The sequence below is a fragment of the Meles meles genome, chromosome 18 (genome assembly GCF_922984935.1).
Source record: "Meles meles chromosome 18, mMelMel3.1 paternal haplotype, whole genome shotgun sequence".
Lineage (NCBI taxonomy): Eukaryota > Metazoa > Chordata > Mammalia > Carnivora > Mustelidae > Meles > Meles meles.
The window spans coordinates 3,191,337-3,210,723 of NC_060083.1; the positions used below are offsets into that span (position 1 = coordinate 3,191,337).

Below are 19,387 nucleotides of genomic sequence, written 5' to 3' on the forward strand. Positions count from 1 at the left end.
CCCTCTGCATTTATGGGTTCATGTTTTGCAATTTAAAATCTTCCCGGCTCTCTGGGCCAACCCACAGTCTCTGCCCAAGTAACGGCTCTTGATTTTTACAGGCCCCTGTGGGTTGCCGAGGCTCTGGCAGGCAAGGGAGGGGCAGGGGATGGGATGTGGTGTCGGAATGCTAATGTTTCAAGCCTCAAAGTTTCTCATCAGACGCCAACATCCAGGAGTCCGCCCTGCGTGCCTGTTCAAACCTGGGTCTGAACCACATGGCCCTTGAGGCTCACGGTCTTTGCTCTTTCAGAAATTTAAATTGCATTCCCAGGATCCAGCAGAGTCAAGAAAGCATCGCTTGTGTTTCAGGAGCAGGGATTGGCCATAATGAGGCCCGAGGTTGTGGGTGTTGGTTTTCAGGGCCCAAGAGACGGTTGTCGGGCGCAAAGCCTCCTGAGTGTGTCGTCGTGGACACACACGTAGACTCCCAATGTTGGCAGGAAACTGGGAGGTCATCAAGTCCATCTCTCTCTCCCGCCGCACCTTGCTTCAGACCCCTCTCAGCTACGCCCATCCCATGTTCATCCTACCAGTGACGGGGACCTCACTACCTTTCAAAAGAGCCTCTTTCATTTTCAAAGAGCTAACAGCACAGTCCCCTTCATTTATATTCCTGAAATACGTTGAGCGCATCCACAAACTGACCCCGTAAAGCTGAACAAGAAGGACTGAGTCTCTGCTCTAGTGGGGCTCATGGTAACTTTTGGGGGGAGACCCAGAGTATACAATAAATACTCAAGGGCAGAGAGAGGAAAGGATTCGGAAGGAGACAGAATGAGGACATAGAAAGTCGCCAGGGTGGGGGGAGCTGGTTACGGAAGGCCTCTTCCTTTCCGGTTTTGTGGTTGGAGACGGGAGGGACTGGTCACGGGAAGAACCACAGGAAGAATATTCCAGAAGGTAATGGAAAGAGGCCAGTGTTGGCTGAGTGTGCTGACTGGAGAAGGAGGTGGGGGGGGGGGGGTGAGGCGGGAGAGGGGAGGGAGGGAAGAAAGGCAGAGGGTCCAGAGCTGAGTGCTGGGATATCCCAGTGATTAAATGGGGTACGGGAAGGAGTTAGCCGAAGGGACTGGGAAAGAGTGACCAGTGATACAGGAGGGGAGCCGTGAGTCATTGTCATGAGTGGTATCGCTGTTAGACCCAAGTCTGTCCCCTCTTAGGTCTGCTCATTTCTGACGGTTTCCTTCCTGCTGATGGGCTGGACTGGGGTTTGACCAGGTTGCCTGGTTTAAACTTCTGAAGGGTCCCTAGGCTGATTTCAAATATTCAGAGACCCCAGTTTTGTCTTCGAGGCTCTTCCCTTGTCTGGGTGATGCCTTCTTCCTTCCGTGGCTTCTCCGGGGCTGGCAAGATTCCTCGGAAATCCCAGCTTGTCACGTTCTGCCTCTAGAGAGCGGGCACGAGCCGCTTCCTGCCCCTCGGAACCCGGGATGGTGGTTTGACTACCGCATGGATGAACAGAGAATGGGGACCTCGTTACCTTGCCACAGCAGTCTCCCTTCTCCCTCCCTAGCTCCGGTGACTTTGAAAGCTAAAGAAAGCTAGAGAAAGCAGGCTCGTTTAATTCATCAGATTTCAAACACGTTATTCAACCTCTCAGTATCCTCTGTGTGTTGTGGTGGAAAGCTCACTGCAATAGACCTTAGGACTCTTTGCTTTTTTTTTGCCCTGGGCCTGCCCCTGATGAACTGAGAACCTGGAACAGTGTCTTGGTTGCTTAGCAGAGCGAGCAGGGAGGTAGGGCCTGGAGCTGGCACCTACCACATCAGGTCCTGAGTGGGGGTGGCCTCGGAGATGGGCCTTGGAAATTAGGTAGAATCTCAGTAGCTGTGCAGGGGCGAGTAAGGCGTTGTGCTAGGGGAAGGGAAGGAGGGGGTTACTGTGCCCATTCTAGGTCTTAATCACCATGATGCTTGGCTTTTCTGAAAATAATTCCAGGATTGAAAGGAGAGGGGGCTTCTGGTGATTATTATGTGGAGAATGCCTTTCAAACCCGAAAATCCCGAGAATAACAGCCGTTCCCGCTCATCCTCTGTGCTCTCTTGGATAATACAGTTCATAAACAATGCCTTTCTGTCCTCGAAGGCCATTTTTCTGGCCAAACCCAGTGGGTCCAAGAGGCCTGTTCTTCTTCTTCTTCCTTTTTTTTTTTTTTTTTTTTAAGATTTTATTTATTTCCAAGAGGCCTGTTCTTAAAAAAAAAAAAAAAAAAGTTTTCTGTTGAGTCAGTTTGAAAAACACGAAAATTCTCAAGTTAAGAAGGCTTCTTATATGGCAAGAATTCCTTTCCCCTTTACTGTTTCATTACACGTTACAATTAACATCCAAGGAAGGAGGTTAACGGACTTGACCGTGGAACTCATCTCCTCTCTTTTTGTTTTTTTATTCAGCTGTTGGGTCCCACAACAATTCTTTGAGAAACACAGCCTTGCCTAATCTGATCCTCTAGTTACTAACATTTTCCAACCGGAAAATAGGGGAAGCCTCCAACAGCTTCCTATTTTCAGGTACTTTCTGTGCTATATTATATTCCCCTTCCAAGCCCCAGGATTAGTCAGCAGAGTAAGACTGTTGGTGTCAAACCACAGATCCAAGTTAGGCTCTGAAAGACTCCTTGTGTCTACGACTAAGCCTGTGGACCAGGAGTGCGGTTAATTCGGATTTAGCTGAAACACCTTGACCCGTAGTTTCTTCCTGTGGGGTTCGCTCTGCTTAGCCTGCCCCCTCCCATGACTACGTGTTGGAAAATCCTTCTTCCTGGTGGCCTCCCTCGTCTCTGTGAGCTCCGGGTGGCTGTCTGTGGGCCGAGAGCCTACACTCAGCTTGCATCCAGCCTGAGACCTGAACGTCTTTCAAAGCCGTTGGCTGGTCTGAATGGGGATGAAACTGAAGCCCCTCGCCCACCCCACCAGGGTGGGGGACCCAGGCTGGGCTCTGCATGTGCTCCAGCTGGTGGGCGAAGCCCAAGGTCAAAGGCCACGTGGTGGAGGATGGAGGCTTCCTGGCAGGTCAGCTATTCCTGGAACGCCATGTAAGGAAAATGGCCTGTGATGGCAGGTGGATGGGGAGGCTTGAGGGTGGGGAGCCAGGCCTTGCTGAGTCTGTGTTTGTTTGTTTTTTTTTAACTTTTAAAATTGTTATAATTTTTGGTCACGTGCTTTTATTATTTTCGGTCACATGCTTTTGAAAGCAGCCCACTGTTATGTACCTGTGCAATCCCATCGATCTCTTGGAGTTGGGACTCATCCCCTCTCATGGCCTCTTTCTTCGAGGCTTTCTTCTCTCCCGGCCTCCCGGATGCATGCTGTGACTTTCCGGCCCCTGTCCTGCCTCTTCCTTCCAAGTAAACCGGTTCTCTTGTTGATGGAGTCAGAAAGCTTTTAGGAGTCTTTCAGAGCCCAGCCGGACTCCCTGCAGGGCAAGGAGGATGGGAGAGGCAGGTGGCCCCGTGCCCGCGATGAAGGACGCGGAAGGTCCCAGATGCTCTGGTACATTTCAAAGTGCTTCATCCTCTCTGAGCCCATAACTCACTGGACTCCAGGCCCTGGGCTAAGAATACAGCTGCGGGGGCAGATGTCCTTCCTTTACCGCTTAGCTGCCACGGCAGCAGGAATCTGACCTTGAGGCGAGCTTTGATCATTGGGTAACTCAAGCTTGCCCTTATCTGTGGGGGGAGCTGGGTCTGCCTGCACCCGTGGCCCACGTCAGAGAGCTGTCAGCGGCTCCTGGACCTGGCAATCTCATTAAAACCACGCCTGCAGAGAGTTTCAGGGCATTTAATTCCTAGGCTCTGCACCAAGGTTGGAGATGAAAACGTTGCCAGGGGGAATTCCACAAGTACTCACCCAGGTGTCCACCTGGGGCCAGCCACTGAGCCGGGCCTGGGGGATGACCGTGGGTGCTCATTACTGGCTCAGCGAGTGATCGCAAAGTTGCAATTGGAGAGACAGCGTCTTCCTGACCTGGGGCTCGGGTAGGAGCTCAGATTTGCCCCTTGGAGTGTTGGTGTCATGTGAAATTTGCTTCCTTTAAAACAGGTTTGTCCTTGAGAGCTCTGTCTCGCACATCAGATGTCTCTCTATCCTTAATAATGACATCCTGTACATCTGACTTGCTTTGTGACAGCAGAGGTTGGCCACTACACCCTGCAGGCCGAGTCTGGCTCAGGGCTGATTTTGTAAGTCAGGTGTTGCTGGGTGAGAGCCCCGCCCATTCATTTCCGTAGGGACTGAGACCAATTTTGCGCTAAGATGCCAAAACGGAGTAGTGGCCCCGGAGACCCTACCTTTGGCCTGCAAAGCCTAAGATAGTCACAGTCTGCCTCTTTCCAGACAATTTGCAAATACTGGCAAATGCATTTGGAGTTCTGGTTGGTGCCCTAATCATATAGTTTATGGGAACACCGTGGTCCCCATTTTTCTTTGCCAGAGTGACCCAGCGAGAGGTACCCCAGAAACCATACCCTGGAACAGTCCGTAAATGCTTATTTGCCCTGGTCCTCCACATCAGCTTTTTAAACGGGGTGACTCGTATCATCCCTGGGCAGAGCTTTCCTATCAGTTCTCTTGATCATTGCGGTAGCCCTGCAAGATAGTTGGTGTGTCGTGTCAGAGAAGAGAAATCCAAGGCCAAACACGTGGTAACTGAGACGTGAAGCCGGTGGCCAGCAGAAGGAGGTGTCAGAACCATCCCCTGGGCTGCCCAGCAGTCGGGCTTGGCGCGTCCTCATACGGGACCAAACACCTGCCATGCCCCGAGCCGGGATTCCTGCTCTCCTGATAGAGTCCCATCCAGATGAAGGATTCTGGATTCGGAGAAATGTCCTCCGCACTTCAGAATCTTCTCAGGACATGGTGGGCTTCCTTCTGAATAACCCCACGCACCTTCAGCCAGCCTGTCGGGGCTGGAATGGAGGCTGCTTCCTTCCGGCCCCGTTGGCTATCTCCCCGGCGCCCCATCTGATAGCATCCGAGGGAAGAAGTCCCTTTACTCTCTGCAGGTGGAAGACCAGTCCTGTCTAGCTTCCAAGTGTTCTTTGAGTTTTGGAAACCTTCTTGTGGCCTGCTGTGCTGCTTTGCCTTGGAATCTTTTAAGTTAGTTTTAATTATTCAAATGTTATAGGAAAGTATTCTCCTTATTAAAAATAAATCTGACGGTGCAGATTTGGTCTTTGAGCAGAGACCGAACTGTCCTCCATTCTAGCTCCAGATCCTGGGGGCGGCCGTGGGTATCAGTTGGTGTGGCTTTGGCTCTTTTTCCAGTGAACACACACACACACATACACACATACACACAGTTATGCATGTGTGTGTGTGTGCATAGTTACACCTATTTATAAAGCTTTTTGGTATTCCCATAATGACATCACGTTGTGTGGACACCTTAGTCCTTTCAATGTCTCAGAGATCTTACTCATGACTCTTTAACGGTTGCAAAAATATTCCATTGGAGGGATTTACCCTAATTTACTGCCACTCATGGGAGTGATGGTATAGTGAGCAATCCTCATTCATGTCTCTTTGGGGTATGTTTAAGTATTTATCCACGGTGTAGTGATTAAATGGTGAAGTCCTGTAATTGGCATCTAACAATTTAAATATATTCTGCCAAATTGCCGGTCACAGAAGGTTGACTGTATTATCATTTTTCTGAATGTTCAGGGGTATCTCTCATACATGTACTCGGTTGACCATAAGAGCGTTTTTGATTTCTGCCAGTTTGATGGATAAACATTGGCATCACATTCCTTGTGGATTTCCCTTGCGTTCTCCTGGATATTAATGAGGTTGAACACCATTACATATGTTTATTGGCTATTCTTTTTTTTTTTTTAAAAGATTTTATTTATTTATTTGACAGACAGAGATCACAAGTAGGCAGAGAGGCAGGCAGAGAGAGAGGAGGAAGCAGGCTCCCCACTGAGCAGAGATCCCAATGCGGGGCTCGATCCCAGGACCCTGGGATCATGACCTGAGCCGAAGGCAGACCCTTAACTGACTGAGCCACCCAGGTACCCCTCAGTTAAGTTTTTAAAGCATTTGACAAGTTCCAGTTGGGATGTATTTTAGGTTAGCTTTGAATTTGTACATTATGTTGAGGGAAAGTGGCATCTTTAAGACTTCGAGTGTTTCTGTCTGGGAAGATATTATGTTTCTATGTCTCTAGCACTTCTTTTATGTGCTTTAATAAAATTTGTCTGCCTTTTTGAGCCCCCCACCAAAGGACATGAGTCCTTAATTAATTGTATTTTTGTCCTTCTTAAATTTTATTAACAATTGCTCTCATCAGTAATGAGTCAGTTCATTTTGGATTCATTTAATTATTTCTTTTTTAACTTCTTAAGTGGAAAGTTTAGTTCATTCTTTGCCAGTATTTGTGTTTTTTAGTAAGTGCTCTAAGGGCGTGCATTTTCCACTGAGTACGGCTTGGACCACTGCCCACAGTTTTGACATTTACTACTCTCTCCGTCCCAATCCCTGCTGAGCAAAGTTTTAGTTTTCATCTTGATTTCTTTGTCCAAATACTATTTTTAAATTTCCAATCTTTTTTTTGCCAGTTTGTTGTTCATTCCTACTTTCTGTTTGCCTCAGTTTATGTCTGTATTACTTCTGCTTCCTTTGAGATTCATGGAGATTTACTTGTCACCTAACACATAACGTTTACGACTGTTCCCTGTACATTTAAAAAATAATTCATGGTCTTTGTTATATGGACACAAATTTTCTGTGTAGCTACTAAGTTGAAATGGTTAATTCTGTTACCAGTAATCGCTCTGCTACTGCATTTTTCAGTTACTTGATTTGTTTATTCTGAGATAGGTATACTAATGACTTTCACTATGACTGTGACTTTGTCAATTTCTTCTCATCTCCCAATTATCTTTTACTGTATACCTTTTCTGAGCCATGCTATTTTATAGGCATAAAGGTTTATAACTATCTTTTCTTCCTGGTCAGCTGGGTCTTTCCTCACTATGAAGTATCCCTCTTTGGCTCTTTTCATCTTTTGCAATTTAAATTCTGTGTTGTCTGATGCCATTATTACTATATTTACTTTCTTTTTATTACTATTTGCCTGGCACCTCTTCTTAAAATCTTTTTATTTTTTGACTGTTGTTTGTTTTAGGTGTATCTCTTGTATCAGACTATCAATGGGAATTATGTCACTGAAGGTGAAATTCTTCATCTTCTAACGAGTGACTTGAACCCATGTATAGTATTGTGATTGATGATGTATTTGGACTTACTGTCTTCATGTATGTGTTTTATTGTACTTATGATTGAAAAGCTGCTTCAACGTTGTATCCCCAGAGCTAATCATAGAGCTGGCCTCAAAACAGTAGGTGTTCAGCAAATAAATACACATTGAATAAAAACTTCCCTGACCCCCTAATTCTAATCTAACTTGACACCTTATGGCAAAATAACTCCATTGTAGTGGGCTTGGGACTCAAGTTCAAATTATTGGTAAAAGAAGTTTCAAGAAGGCTTTAGTTGCATTTCTAAGTCTAAGGAATTTTTCCTATTCCTGTAGATTTAGCATCAAAGATTTTGAGTTTTCTCCAAATGTGAGGTCTATTGTTAGTGGTAGGAGAAGTAAAGAGTCAGGTAAAGTTTTCAGAGTTGGAGGCGGAAATCCAGGTTTTCATCTGCACCGGCCACACTGTCTGGGAGAGTGTACCCAGCAGAATGTTTCCTAGTAAAGAACTCAGTCACTGTTTTCATTCTGGATTTGGGTCTCACGTTATCTTTGTTTCTAGGCTCACCTACCAGAGCGCTGGATAACTGGTTTACCTTGGAAAAAATAACATTATGGCAACATTAGCTTTATTGCAGACTGCTCCCTTAGAGGAATTACTAGGGTGGAGAAAGACAAACAGATTAAATTAAGAGCTGTATAAAAAATGAAGTCAGGATAGCTCACAACCCGGGACATCATTTTCTTACCTTAATTGACCAAGACATTGAAAACATAAAAGAAGTAAATGTTCTGTCATGGTAGAAAGAATACTAGACTGGAATCCGGGGCCTCCCAGATTGGCCGTGCCAGCTGGGCTCCTCAGAACATCTCCGGAAATCTCTGTCAGTACAAAGGGGCTGGATTGGTGGATCTCCGACATTTCTTCAGTTAATCCTGCCAGCACCCTTAAAACTCTGCCATGATTTCCTTGTGACTCAAACGACGTTCATCATGTTCCATGACTGAGTATAGGCCATGCGGATTTCATAGCTTGGAGTACTGTGTGAAACATCGATGCGTTTATACACCACCCAGTTACTGGGCTGAGAGGATAAAGCCCTGTGGCTTCTCCAGTTGCTTTGCCTTGATTAGAGCAACACCTTCCCTCAATGATTGTTTGGCACTTGGAGGAAAGCGGCTCTCCTAGATGGACACCATAGGTTCCCTCTGTAGGGCTGAGCCCAGGCTGTATCGTCTTCTCTCCTCCCTCCCGAGATGACGTTCTCTTGCAGCAGACCTTGAGCTACAGAATTCCCTTTTCTGCCTGAACTTCAGTAGGGAGCTTGGGGATTTGATCCAGACTCGGGGCAGGAGGGGTGGGGCTGGGAATGGACGCGGTTCAGTGAAGTTGTGGAAGTAGGACCCAGCGTCCCAGCTGGTGGTTTGACTGAGCATAGACCGCTCTGAGTGGAGGCTCATGACTGGGGTTAAGCCCGACCAAGACACAGCTTGGCTGAGCAAGCGGATGTTCACAGCACGCTCTTCTCCACCATCGTTTTCTTCCAATTTACTACAGAATTGGTTTTGGCATCAACACTGTTTGTTCTTCCCAGCCATCCTCATGATCCCTACCTCTCCTTGGGGGGATGTTGATATTTTGAACAGTGGTTTTAAATTATTCTTGGAATATAGGGGTTCCAAGAAGCAAGCCCTTGAAAACCCCTTGAGGGCAAGAAGAGAGAAGGCAGTGGGCAGGGCTCGGACCCTCTTCAACCCGCGTACTTATGTGGGAGTAAGTCATTTGGCGAAAAGACTGGGAAGGTGTTCAATATATTGTAACTTGAATTTAATTCCTAGTAGTGGGACTAGAGCTATTTTCCTGCAGCCCGTATTATAGAAGTGAATGGTTTGAGTTCTCATAAAAACAAGGCTTCTGTCACCTGGGAGGACTGTGGTTTTCAGGGGTCATGGTGCACCAGGTGCCATGTTCCTCATGGCACAGCCCCTCCCCCGGCCCTGGCTGGCTTTTCCTAACCTGGTGTCTCTCCCCTCCCAGAATGGCTGCAGTCTGTCCAGGCCACCATGATCCTGTCCATCATCTTTAGTGTCCTGTCCCTGTTCCTGTTTTTCTGCCAGCTCTTCACCCTCACCAAAGGGGGCCGGTTTTACATCACTGGAGTCTTCCAGATCCTTGCCGGTAAGTTGGAGATGATATCCAGTTCGTGTGGAGACTGCCTGTGCAAGGCTGGGGAATGATGAGTCGGTAGAGGGACATGGCCCCGGAAGGATAGATGTTTGTGAGTCTGTACCTTGGATGGTTTATGTAAAGTACAGGTGTGCATGTGTGTGTGAGAGAGAGAGAGTGTGAGTGTGTACCTACACCTTAGAATTTGGGAAATCTCCACTATGCCATGGAACGAGATTCATAGACATAAGACTTAGGGACTCTGGTGGGAAGGTCCCTAACCCAGCCAGACCTGTCACCAGGAATGAAGCTATACTCTGGACACATAACCAGAGGTGAATGCAAAGAATATCAGTAGAGCCAAGGCCAGTCTTGAGGGCGTATCCCCGTACATTATGTTATGCCCCAAGGAGCTGTCCTTGCTTCAGCATGGAAAGTGGCCTCGATGTGCTGCTGAGCTCTTGTGTCCTTCCTCTAAGCAGTGATGAAGCCATGGTGAATTCTTACTCTCCTTTATTCCCCCTCCAGGGTTCTGGTGGGCTTTGATTTACTGTTGTCATCCCCAGGTGTCTTCATTTTGACACCCCTGGTAATGTGCCACCATTTCCAAACATGGGGCCATGATGACACATGAGAGGTTTTCTTTGCCTCTTCCTTAAATTGCCTTCACATTCCCCCACTGGAGAGGTTATCCGTATGTACAATATGCAGAGTCCGAGAAGCTTCTGCTGTAGAGGGTGACGTCCTCCAACTTGGTCTCTACATCCTGAGCAAGGTCTTTCTCCATTGACTCTTCATCTTTCTGTCTGTTGACTCCCAGTTGACTGAGTCAGCAAACACTGGAGAGAAGTCAGGAGCAGATGGGGTGGTGGCTCCTAGAGCCCATGCTAATAAGTCACAAACTCCATATATACCAGAATACATCGATGTCCTGTGGGATGTTCTAGTATCTGGCTGAGTAGGCAAAGGGGTATGCTGTCTCTTCGTTGGTTGTTGGAAGGTCCATGGTGCTGAATCACCATCCTTTGCTCGGAAGCATCATTGGCAGGTCGAAAACAGCCTACGTGTCCTGGATGGATGGAGGGATGGATGGATGGATGGAGGGAGGGAGGGATGGATGGGTATGTGGATACAATGGCTTCCACATGGCTGTATGGTAAGGCACAGCCTGATGCTGAATGCTGATGACCTTTTTCTAGAATCTGGAGAGTTACCCTTTCCCAGCAGAAGGAATTAGACTGGACAGCTCCTCCTCATTAAATCCTTAAGTACAATATTTCAGTATGTACCATTTGAGGATTTCAAAACTGAAGAGTGCTTTGCTACTTGCGTAGTTCTATTATACCAAGGAAGGCTCCTGGAGTGTTGCCAGTTTTGTTAACTCACAAATTATGGAGTAAGATATCATTCCTAGGTATGTGAAAAGCAGAGCTATCATTAGTCACTCTGCTTCCAGAAATAATACACAAAACTAGAAAGTATTCTGGGATTTCTTTTTTGGCTTGCCATTTACGATTTGGTATCAAGTCAAATGATGATCGTACTTTTGCATCAATGGACGTGTCCTCAAGATAAAACAATCCAGACTCAGGAAACAGAACTTTCATCAAATGTGTTACTTTACTGATAAATGGAGACCAGGAGAGGATCATGAGTCCCCAAGGTCACCCAACTCACACAACAACAACATAATGCCTCCACTTCCCCTCGTTCCACAAGAACTCCGTATTTAGTTAGGAACTTCCTTATCATTAGAGATGCCGAATCCACCAAAATTGCCACAGAACCCAACACCGAAGGCAGAAACTCTGCTTTTCCAGCATGGATTTGCTAACCCATCCTGTTCTGGCTCTTCTCTGAACTCAGTGCAAGCCCGCTAGAATTCTGCTTTAAAAAAAAATCTAAAAGCACATGATTTGTTCTTCATTCTTCCCCTTTGAATGTAGCTTCTTATCTCTCATGGGACTTAATTTTTAGTTTATCACTTTGTCAGCCCGGCAACCGCTATTCAAATAGGAAGCTGTCTTGAATTGGCCATGTCGAGCCGCAGGGGCCGTCATAATTTATAAGCCTGAAGAATGTTCTGTTCCTAACTGTGAGCGCCAGTTCACATGAGCTGAAAGGATCCTCTGGTAACCCCAGGCTCTCCAGAATGTTGCAGTTGAACTTTCTCTGTAGGGCCTTGCGACTCAAGTGGAGGACTAAAAGAGAAATGGTCTTCCCTTAGAAATTCCCATACTTCTTCAAAGCACCAAAGCATTTTATTGTTTTTAACTTTTTTAAAGATTTTATTTGAGACAGAGAGAGAGAGAGACCGAGAACACAAGCAGACTCCCCACTGAGCAGGGAGCCTGACTCGGGGCTCGACCCCAGGACCCTGGATTATGACCTGAGCCAAAGGCAGATGCTTAGCCAACGGAGCCACCCAGGCGCCCTGCACTGAAGCATTTTAAGTGGAAGCCACTGGAGTCTCCCAGGTGCTGTTTGGGCTGCTCTGCCCCGGCCTAGCGTCCCTTTGGAGGGCCCAGCTGTGGTCTTCACAGATCACACCTGAGCCTGCGGGAAAAGCAGGTACAAGGTGTGGGGGGCTGTCGGGACTGACTGTAGCTTCAGGAGCCGTCTCTGCTTGCTCTAGATTATACCTCTGCGGGTGCTTATCCACCCGCCTGCTTTGCTGCATCATCCCCTTCTGCTTTTCATAATAAGCCACAAGTCTCACACTTGATTACATACTTCTTTGGTTGGCTGTTTCCTGGAGACGTGTCAGGAGGCTCCATCTAGCTCCTTGTTTTTCCATCTTAGCTGTACATCAGAATCAGAATCCTCTTTTTAGGGGCGCCGCCTGGGTGGCTCAGTTCGTTGAGCATCTGACTGTTGGTTCCAGCTCAGGTCCTGATCTCAGGGTCGTGGGATCGAGCCCCATGTCGGGCTCTGCGCTCAGCAGAGAGTCTGCTTGAAATTCTCTCTCCCTCTCCCTTTGTCCCTCTCCCTGCTCATGCACACACGCTCTCTCCTTCCCTCTCTTTCTCAAATGAATATTAACTCTTTTTTTTTTTTTTGAGAATCACCTTTTAAAAAAGAGGGCACTTTGACAAATATGCCAGCTCTCAGTCTTCATCCCTGGAGAGGTCTTGGGGGGGCTGTGCCCCGGGCGACTCTGATGTTCATCCAAGTTTGGGAGCTGTTGGTGTAGCCATCACACTGTCCCTAATCCCACTGTAAGGTCTTCTAGGAATTTCTGTGCCAACCACTCATCCCATTCCTGGACCATCGATTCTTATAAACCCCCTTTTTAGAGAAGAGCTATTCTGATCCTCTCTGGATTTTGGAGTCTTTTTTTTGTCTTCAGAACTGGTAAATATGCTCTCAGACAGTGGTTACCCTGACCCCAAGCCCGCTGGGCTGGGTTACGCTCCATGAAAAAGCATCAGGAAATTCATAGAGATACAGACCTGAAAGACAGAGCCCGTGTTTGGATTTCTAATGAACGACTCAGGACCCAGCACCGGGCTCCGGGCACGCCACGCAGGAGGCCCTGAATAAGCCACTTGTTGGATGACTGGATAATTGTACTCCGTTTGGCAATTGTTCTCCAACTGGCAGAATCAAACGCGGGTCACATGTGTCGTTACTATTTACTGTGATTAGCGCGAAGAATAGAGAAGATGGTAAAAGGAGACCCTGGAGTGAGTGGTTCTGTTTGCTCTGTTTCTTCTGTCCAACAGACGGATACAGATGTAGGGCTTTAGAACGAAAGACTTTAGGGGATGAATAAAAAAGCACAGGACGCTCCCTACTCCGAAGGGGTCAAGGGCAGCAGTGGCCAGATGCCACGTTTAGGAACTGCCCCCCTTGCGGTGAACCGTTCCAGACATTGCATTCGCCGTGCCCAGGTCGGAATCCGGGAATGCGGTGGGCGGCTTTCGAGGTGGTGAGGGTGACTTGGGTGCTGAAATCGGAAGCTGGGCCAGCAGGGCAGAGAAAGTTCTGCGTTGTCAGACAGAGAGCCCAACGCTTTCAGAGGAGGGACCTTCCAGCCTCTTCCTGCCCCACCTCAAGACCCTCAGAACCAGCGGGTGGTGACTCGAAGGCCCTCACTCTTCCAACCAGCACCACGAGGCTCCTTGTATCCCCGTTTACTTTCTAGCCAGGTTCCCTCTGGCTTCTGCGGAGGTCAGTGATCTAACTCCCTGAATAGACTTGCTGAGTCCCTCCGCTCCTTTCGATTCTGTTGACGGCTCGTTCCTCCCAGCTGTTATCCTGAAGGATAGATATCCTTCAGACATCCCTGTTTTCCCAGGGAGCTAAGCCAGCTCACCAGGGGGACATGCCAGGCTGGGTCCCCTGTCTCCCTTAACCCAGATCCAGTCCACACCTGCGTGGAAGTTGTGTCCATTTCTGTTCTCTTCTTGTCCTCACTAACACCACGGCCATTGTACAAAAGCCAACTTGGGCGCCTTCCCGTCCCGTCTTGTTGCCACCCCGAAATCCATTTCCCACACTTCTCCCAGAGTGACCTTTCTGAAACCCACCGCAGATCATGCCTCCCCTCTGCTGACGATGGGCTTCCCACCACAACTTCCTCAGCGTGCCACTCAGGACTCTCCCACCTGCCCTCACGCTGCCCTCCCCGTGTCCTGGGGGATTCTTGTCAGGACCTGCTTCCCCTGCCTAACTTCCACACCCTCTAGACTCGGGTCAAGCACCGTCTCCCCCCATCAGGCTTCCCTGGGCCCCCCAGTTTGGGCTCCGTTCCTCTCCATTCTCTTAGGACATCATCTGATGCGTTTCTCTCTCCCTCTCTTAAAATCATGTCAGACCATGTTGGAAGTTTCTGCGGGCATGTCTGCTCCTGAATGACACTCCCTCCTGGAACTAGGGGCCATGTCTTATCCATCGTGGTGCCCTCAGTAGCCAGAACAGTGCCCGCACACAGTAGGTGCTCAGTACCTGTGTTCAGAGCCAAACACAATGGAGATAAGGAAGCTTCGAGACTTCCTCCATTTCTTGCTTTGTCTTTGGCTCCTTGGTTACTCCTGTCCAAAGGTTCTGGGCTCTGATTGCTCACCCGTGGTTGCTGTTGCTGTGAAGGGGGATTGAGGCCTCGTCTTCAAGGGGGCTTTAGGAAGCTGGTTCCTGATCCAGCCGCCCTGATAGGGAGAAACTCTCGAACGTTGTCTGGACAGGGTCTGTGGCCCCCACTGATAGCTGACTGCCCTTCCGGACTCAGGTGCCTACAGGGAGGTCCCCGTCACTCCCAGAGCACAGACGGCTTGTTCGTGGGGAAAGCACAAGGCTGCTGGTGTGGCAGGAACCTTCCCCGTGGGGGACCTTCATCGCGGCGCCCCCACTACCGGTGGGTGAGGAAGCAAGTTACCACCCACTTACGGGGACGAGTGTTTCGGGACTGTCGTGTGGCATCAACTACCCTATATCCCAGGGCCGTACAGACAGACAGCCTTGTAATAACACATTCCCTAAAACATCAGTCTCCTGACGACAGTAATTACAAAGCACGGCCTTGTAAGTTGGCTCAGCTCATTGCAGATCGTGGCAAAGCGCAAATTCCTTTGGCTCTGAGATGTTCCTCAGGCAAATTTCATGTAAACTAGGCCATCTGCTTAGTCACTGTGCTTGTGAATCCTGCCTCCCTCTGTCCCTCTTGGTCACGGATGGAATGCTCACTCCTTCCCGGTGAAATCCAGGCACGGTTGGTCTGCACAGCTCTCGTGGCCTTTTTTCATGAGGCGGCTGGTTAGGCGCATGGCCCATTTGGAAGCCTTGCCAGCGTGACAGGCATCGGTCTGGCCTTTTCACACTCTGTTCCCTCTGTACACTGTTCCCTCGGTGACATTTCTCTTTGCACAGCCCTGCCCTCGTTAGGTAGGTCTCCCAAGAGACAACCGCAATCTTTCTTAAAGACGCGAATCTGCGCTTTGCTGAGGTGAGACTTGAGGGATGGGAATTGGGGATCACGGGCCTCAGGGCAAATAAAGCGTGTTCCTGGCAGATCAAAAGGGCCGACTTCCCCGAATGATGGTTTGCCTGCTTCTGGTTCCCCCCCTCACACAGGCATCTTGGCTGTCTCTGGAACTTTCTGTAGGTAGCAGATCCTGGATCCGATCCCACTGTAGTTCCAGGACCATTGTGTGGCTTTCTTAGCGGGGGCCAGCGGAGTGGGAGTTTTCTCCTCTGACTTGGAGAAGGACAGTCTTATCAGGGTGGCGAATGTAACATAGTTCCACTTATGCACTTTGTTGAAACAAAGTTGCAGTGTCCCTTGGAACAGCAGCCCGAATAGCAGTAAGGTTAGATGTAGGTGGTCTGGGGCACTGGGAGCTTTGGAACCATAGGAATCCCGCAGAGCATGCTGGATTTATAATAAAGCCACTCAGAGCTTCTCACAGACCCTGTTTTCAGGAGGCAACAGAGGGAACAGGGCAGGCTTTGTGCAGCTCCGGGCTGGGGTGCTGGCATCACCGGACCCCTCCCTTCAGGGGGATGCGGACTACCACTGTGGGCATAGACCATCACTCTTGAATTTGCCTGCTTTAAGAGCCCCTAGGTGGAGCTTTTTCTTGTCTTTCCCTCACCAAAAGGCTGCAGACGTAGGCAGGGGAAAGTTCTCCTGATTTATCTGTGTATCCAATAACCTTCCTCTCCTCTTTGGGCTTCAGACCCAACCTCGGGGGCACCAGGAACTGTTGGAAGGGACCAAGTGTAATGATAGTTTCCTCCTCTCTCTGCCTCCCAGTCATATCCTGTCCTTCCTCGTCCTTTTCTTGTTCCTCTATATTCCTTTGTAAGCCTAGCGATGCCCATAGGCATTGATCACTCGATCTGATACAGGGCAGTCCTGCTAAGGGGCCCCGGGTTCTGCCTGCCTGGAGCCACGTGCTCTGGCCTTCGCGCCACTCAGGTGGCAGAGTGTCATTTCACTTTACTGGTTCAGATGACGTCACTGCCCACTTGCAGAGCAGCTCATGGGTTCCCAGGGGCTCCCACCCTGGGAGCCGACTTCCCAGCCCTCCTTGGAAAGAGCTGGGCAGGTTTATCATACAACCCAAATTCTTGCTGTCGGCTAGGAACTGGTGACAGTTAAAGGAACAGAGACAGGCCAGAAAAGATGACAAGGGACCGTGGAGATGCTGGTCTGGGTCAACATAGATCGGAACCAGAGAATGGATCACGTTTTGTGTTTCTAGATCTTTGAGCCCCTCCTTTCAACCTGGCAGCAGATTCCTTCCAGAATCAGTATGCCTTTCTCGCACTGTGTTGTCTGCCAAAGACTGGGTGGCCCAGTGTGTGTGTGAGTGTGCGTGAGTGTGTGTGAGTGTGTGTGAGTCAAGAGCAGGGAGTGGTGTGGGCCGGTACCCGGGGTTTATGGGATCCGCACTGGGGGTGGTGGACAGGGCACCCCTCGCCGTGACCTCTCCCTCACCGTACTTGCCCCTCTCTTTCCCCAGGTCTGTGCGTAATGAGCGCGGCCTCCATCTACACGGTGAGGCACCCGGAATGGCATTTCAACTCGGAGTACTCCTATGGCTTCGCCTACATCCTGGCCTGGGTGGCCTTCCCCCTGGCCCTTCTCAGCGGCGTCATATACGTGATCTTGCGGAAACGCGAATGAGGTGCCCAGACAGCTGTTCTGAGACACTGAGCATACCTAGGGGAAGGGAGGAAGGAAATCAGAAACCAGAAAAAAAAAAAAAAAGAGCTAGCCAAAAAACCCAAACTCAAACCAAACCAAACAGAAAGCAGTTGAAGGGGGGGGTTAGTGTTGACTGAAGATGTATATAATATCTACGGTTTATAAAACCTATTTATAACACTTTTTACATATATGTACATAGTATTGTTTGCTTTTTATGTTGACCATCAGCCTTGTGTTGAATCTTAAAGAAGTAGCTAAGGTACTTGACATCCTAACCGTGTAATCGAGCTCAGTGTTTTCCGTTCTCTGTTTTTCGTTCTTTTTGTGTTGCCCAGACATGAAATAACTCCGTCTTGCCCCTTCCCTTTGATCTGAAAGAAGATACCTCCCTTCTGCTCCACCTCATTGAGAAAACCAAAGTGTGGGTAGAAACCCTGAATGGCCAAAACCTTTAAATTGTGGGTGACCCCGTGCTTCTCCCACAGAGACGGGTGCCGCGCACAATCCCGTGCGAAGCCTCACGCTCACGTGCGGGAAACCCCCAAACTGGAGCCCTTGGCAAAAACACGGCTTGTGGCCTCGGAACGCTTGCCCTTGACGGTGGGTGTCTCGGTCACATGTCAAGATGAGAAATCGGTGACAAGAAACCCATGAAATGGTGCTATGTATCTACCATTCCTTAGTATCACTAATCATCTAAACCACTCACTGGAAATTCAATTAACGGTTTTACAACGTAAAGTAGAATGGAGACCTGAATAAATAATTCTCTGTAATATAAATGGTTTATAACTGCTTTTGTACCTAGCTAGGCTGCAGTTATTCCAATAATAAATAAATAATAAACACAGCCTTTATCGCTCCCACATTCTTCTTACGGTCGGAGCATTGGGACAAGCTCTAGACACCCCGCACCTGCCAGGGACTGTGCGTTCCCAGGGCTCAGCTGGGTCTAGACTGTTCTCTGCCTCCAAGGACTGTCTGGCAATGACTTGTACTGGCCACCAACTGTAGATGTAAATATGGTGCCCTTCTGATGCTAAGACTCCAGACCTTTTTTTTTTTTTTTTTGGCTTTGCTTTTTTTCTGATTTTATACCAACTGTGTGGACTAAGATGCATTAAAATAAACATCAGAGTAACTCACTGATCTCTCTTGGAATTTTGTGGGGACCTGGGCTTGGGGGGGGGGTTGCCTTTCAGAGTGGAGGAAAGAGGCACTTTGGCAGAAACCAAGATTGAATTTGTGGTCTAGGTTGGCTTTTGGCTTTCTTGCAGGTGACAGGGAGCACATCGTGCCTTCCGTAAGCCTGTGCAGATGTCTGCTCGTTGGGGAGGATGAGGAATCGCGGCTGAAACAAACCGTAAATGGGCTGGAAGGGACTTGAAAGTTCATTAACTCCCGCACCCTCTTCTCTGATGAACCACACGGGGACCGTGGAAGCACGTCATGCTTTCACCTAACATATGGGAAATGTTGGCATGAGCAGTGCACACTCCTGTCCTCTAAAAGAAGGGGGAGGAAGGAATCCCTGGATGATGACTGGAGGCCAGACTTCCAGATAAAACATTAGTAAGCATCAACTAAATTCCTGATGGGGTCCTGAGGGAGATCACAGGCCGACCATGTCATCTAGCTCCGGGGTTCTGGGCTGTGTCTCACCTGTGGATATTTTTACCCATCGACATTATATTGTACACGTGTGAAACATCAAGATCAAGATTCACTCAGCATGGCTCTCTCATTGAGCACCGACACTGAACGGGGCACCAGAAATCAGGAAACGATCATGTATATATTTTTTAAAGATATAATTTATTTATTTTAGAGAGTAAGAGCGTGAGTGGAGAGAGGGACAAAGGGAGAGACAGAGAATCTCAGGCAGATTCCATGCTGAGCATGGAGCCCAACACTGGCTTGGATCCCAGGACCCTGAGCTTAAATCAGGAGTCAGATGCTTAACCCACTGAGCCACCCAGGGGCCCCTAGGATCACAAAGGGTAATATTTCAGTGAGAGGCACAGGCACATAACTATATTGTAATGAAGGACAAACCGATTAGGCTCCTTGGATTTGAACCTGCCCTCTCTCCCTTACCAGCTGCAGGAGACTGGGGACAGACCAACTCTAAGATTCCATTTTCTCATCTATAAGATGGACATGCCAATGCCCAACTTACGGGACTGTAGAGATGAAAAGAGATGGAAAGTATAAAGTGCTTACTAGTGGAGTGAGCTGTAGACAGAAAACCCTCTGTAAAGCAGTGATAATCACAGATGTGATGTTTGAGGTGTATTGAAAGGAGGTATCGATTGTTCCGGGGAATT

General features: G+C 48.6%; 1 protein-coding gene across 3 annotated transcripts in view; it reads left to right on the forward strand.

Moving 5' to 3' along the window:
* Window positions 1-18,209, forward strand: part of PMP22 (peripheral myelin protein 22) — a 29,666-nt gene extending 11,457 nt beyond the window's left edge. For all 3 annotated transcript variants that reach the window (XM_045986567.1, XM_045986568.1, XM_045986566.1), the window contains exons 4-5: window positions 9,278-9,418; window positions 16,873-18,209. In XM_045986567.1, coding sequence (XP_045842523.1) covers window positions 9,278-9,418; window positions 16,873-17,036 — 305 coding nt within the window. In that variant the 3' untranslated portion in view covers window positions 17,037-18,209. The remainder of the gene's footprint in view (window positions 1-9,277; window positions 9,419-16,872) is intronic.
* Window positions 18,210-19,387: the final 1,178 nt, after the last annotated feature.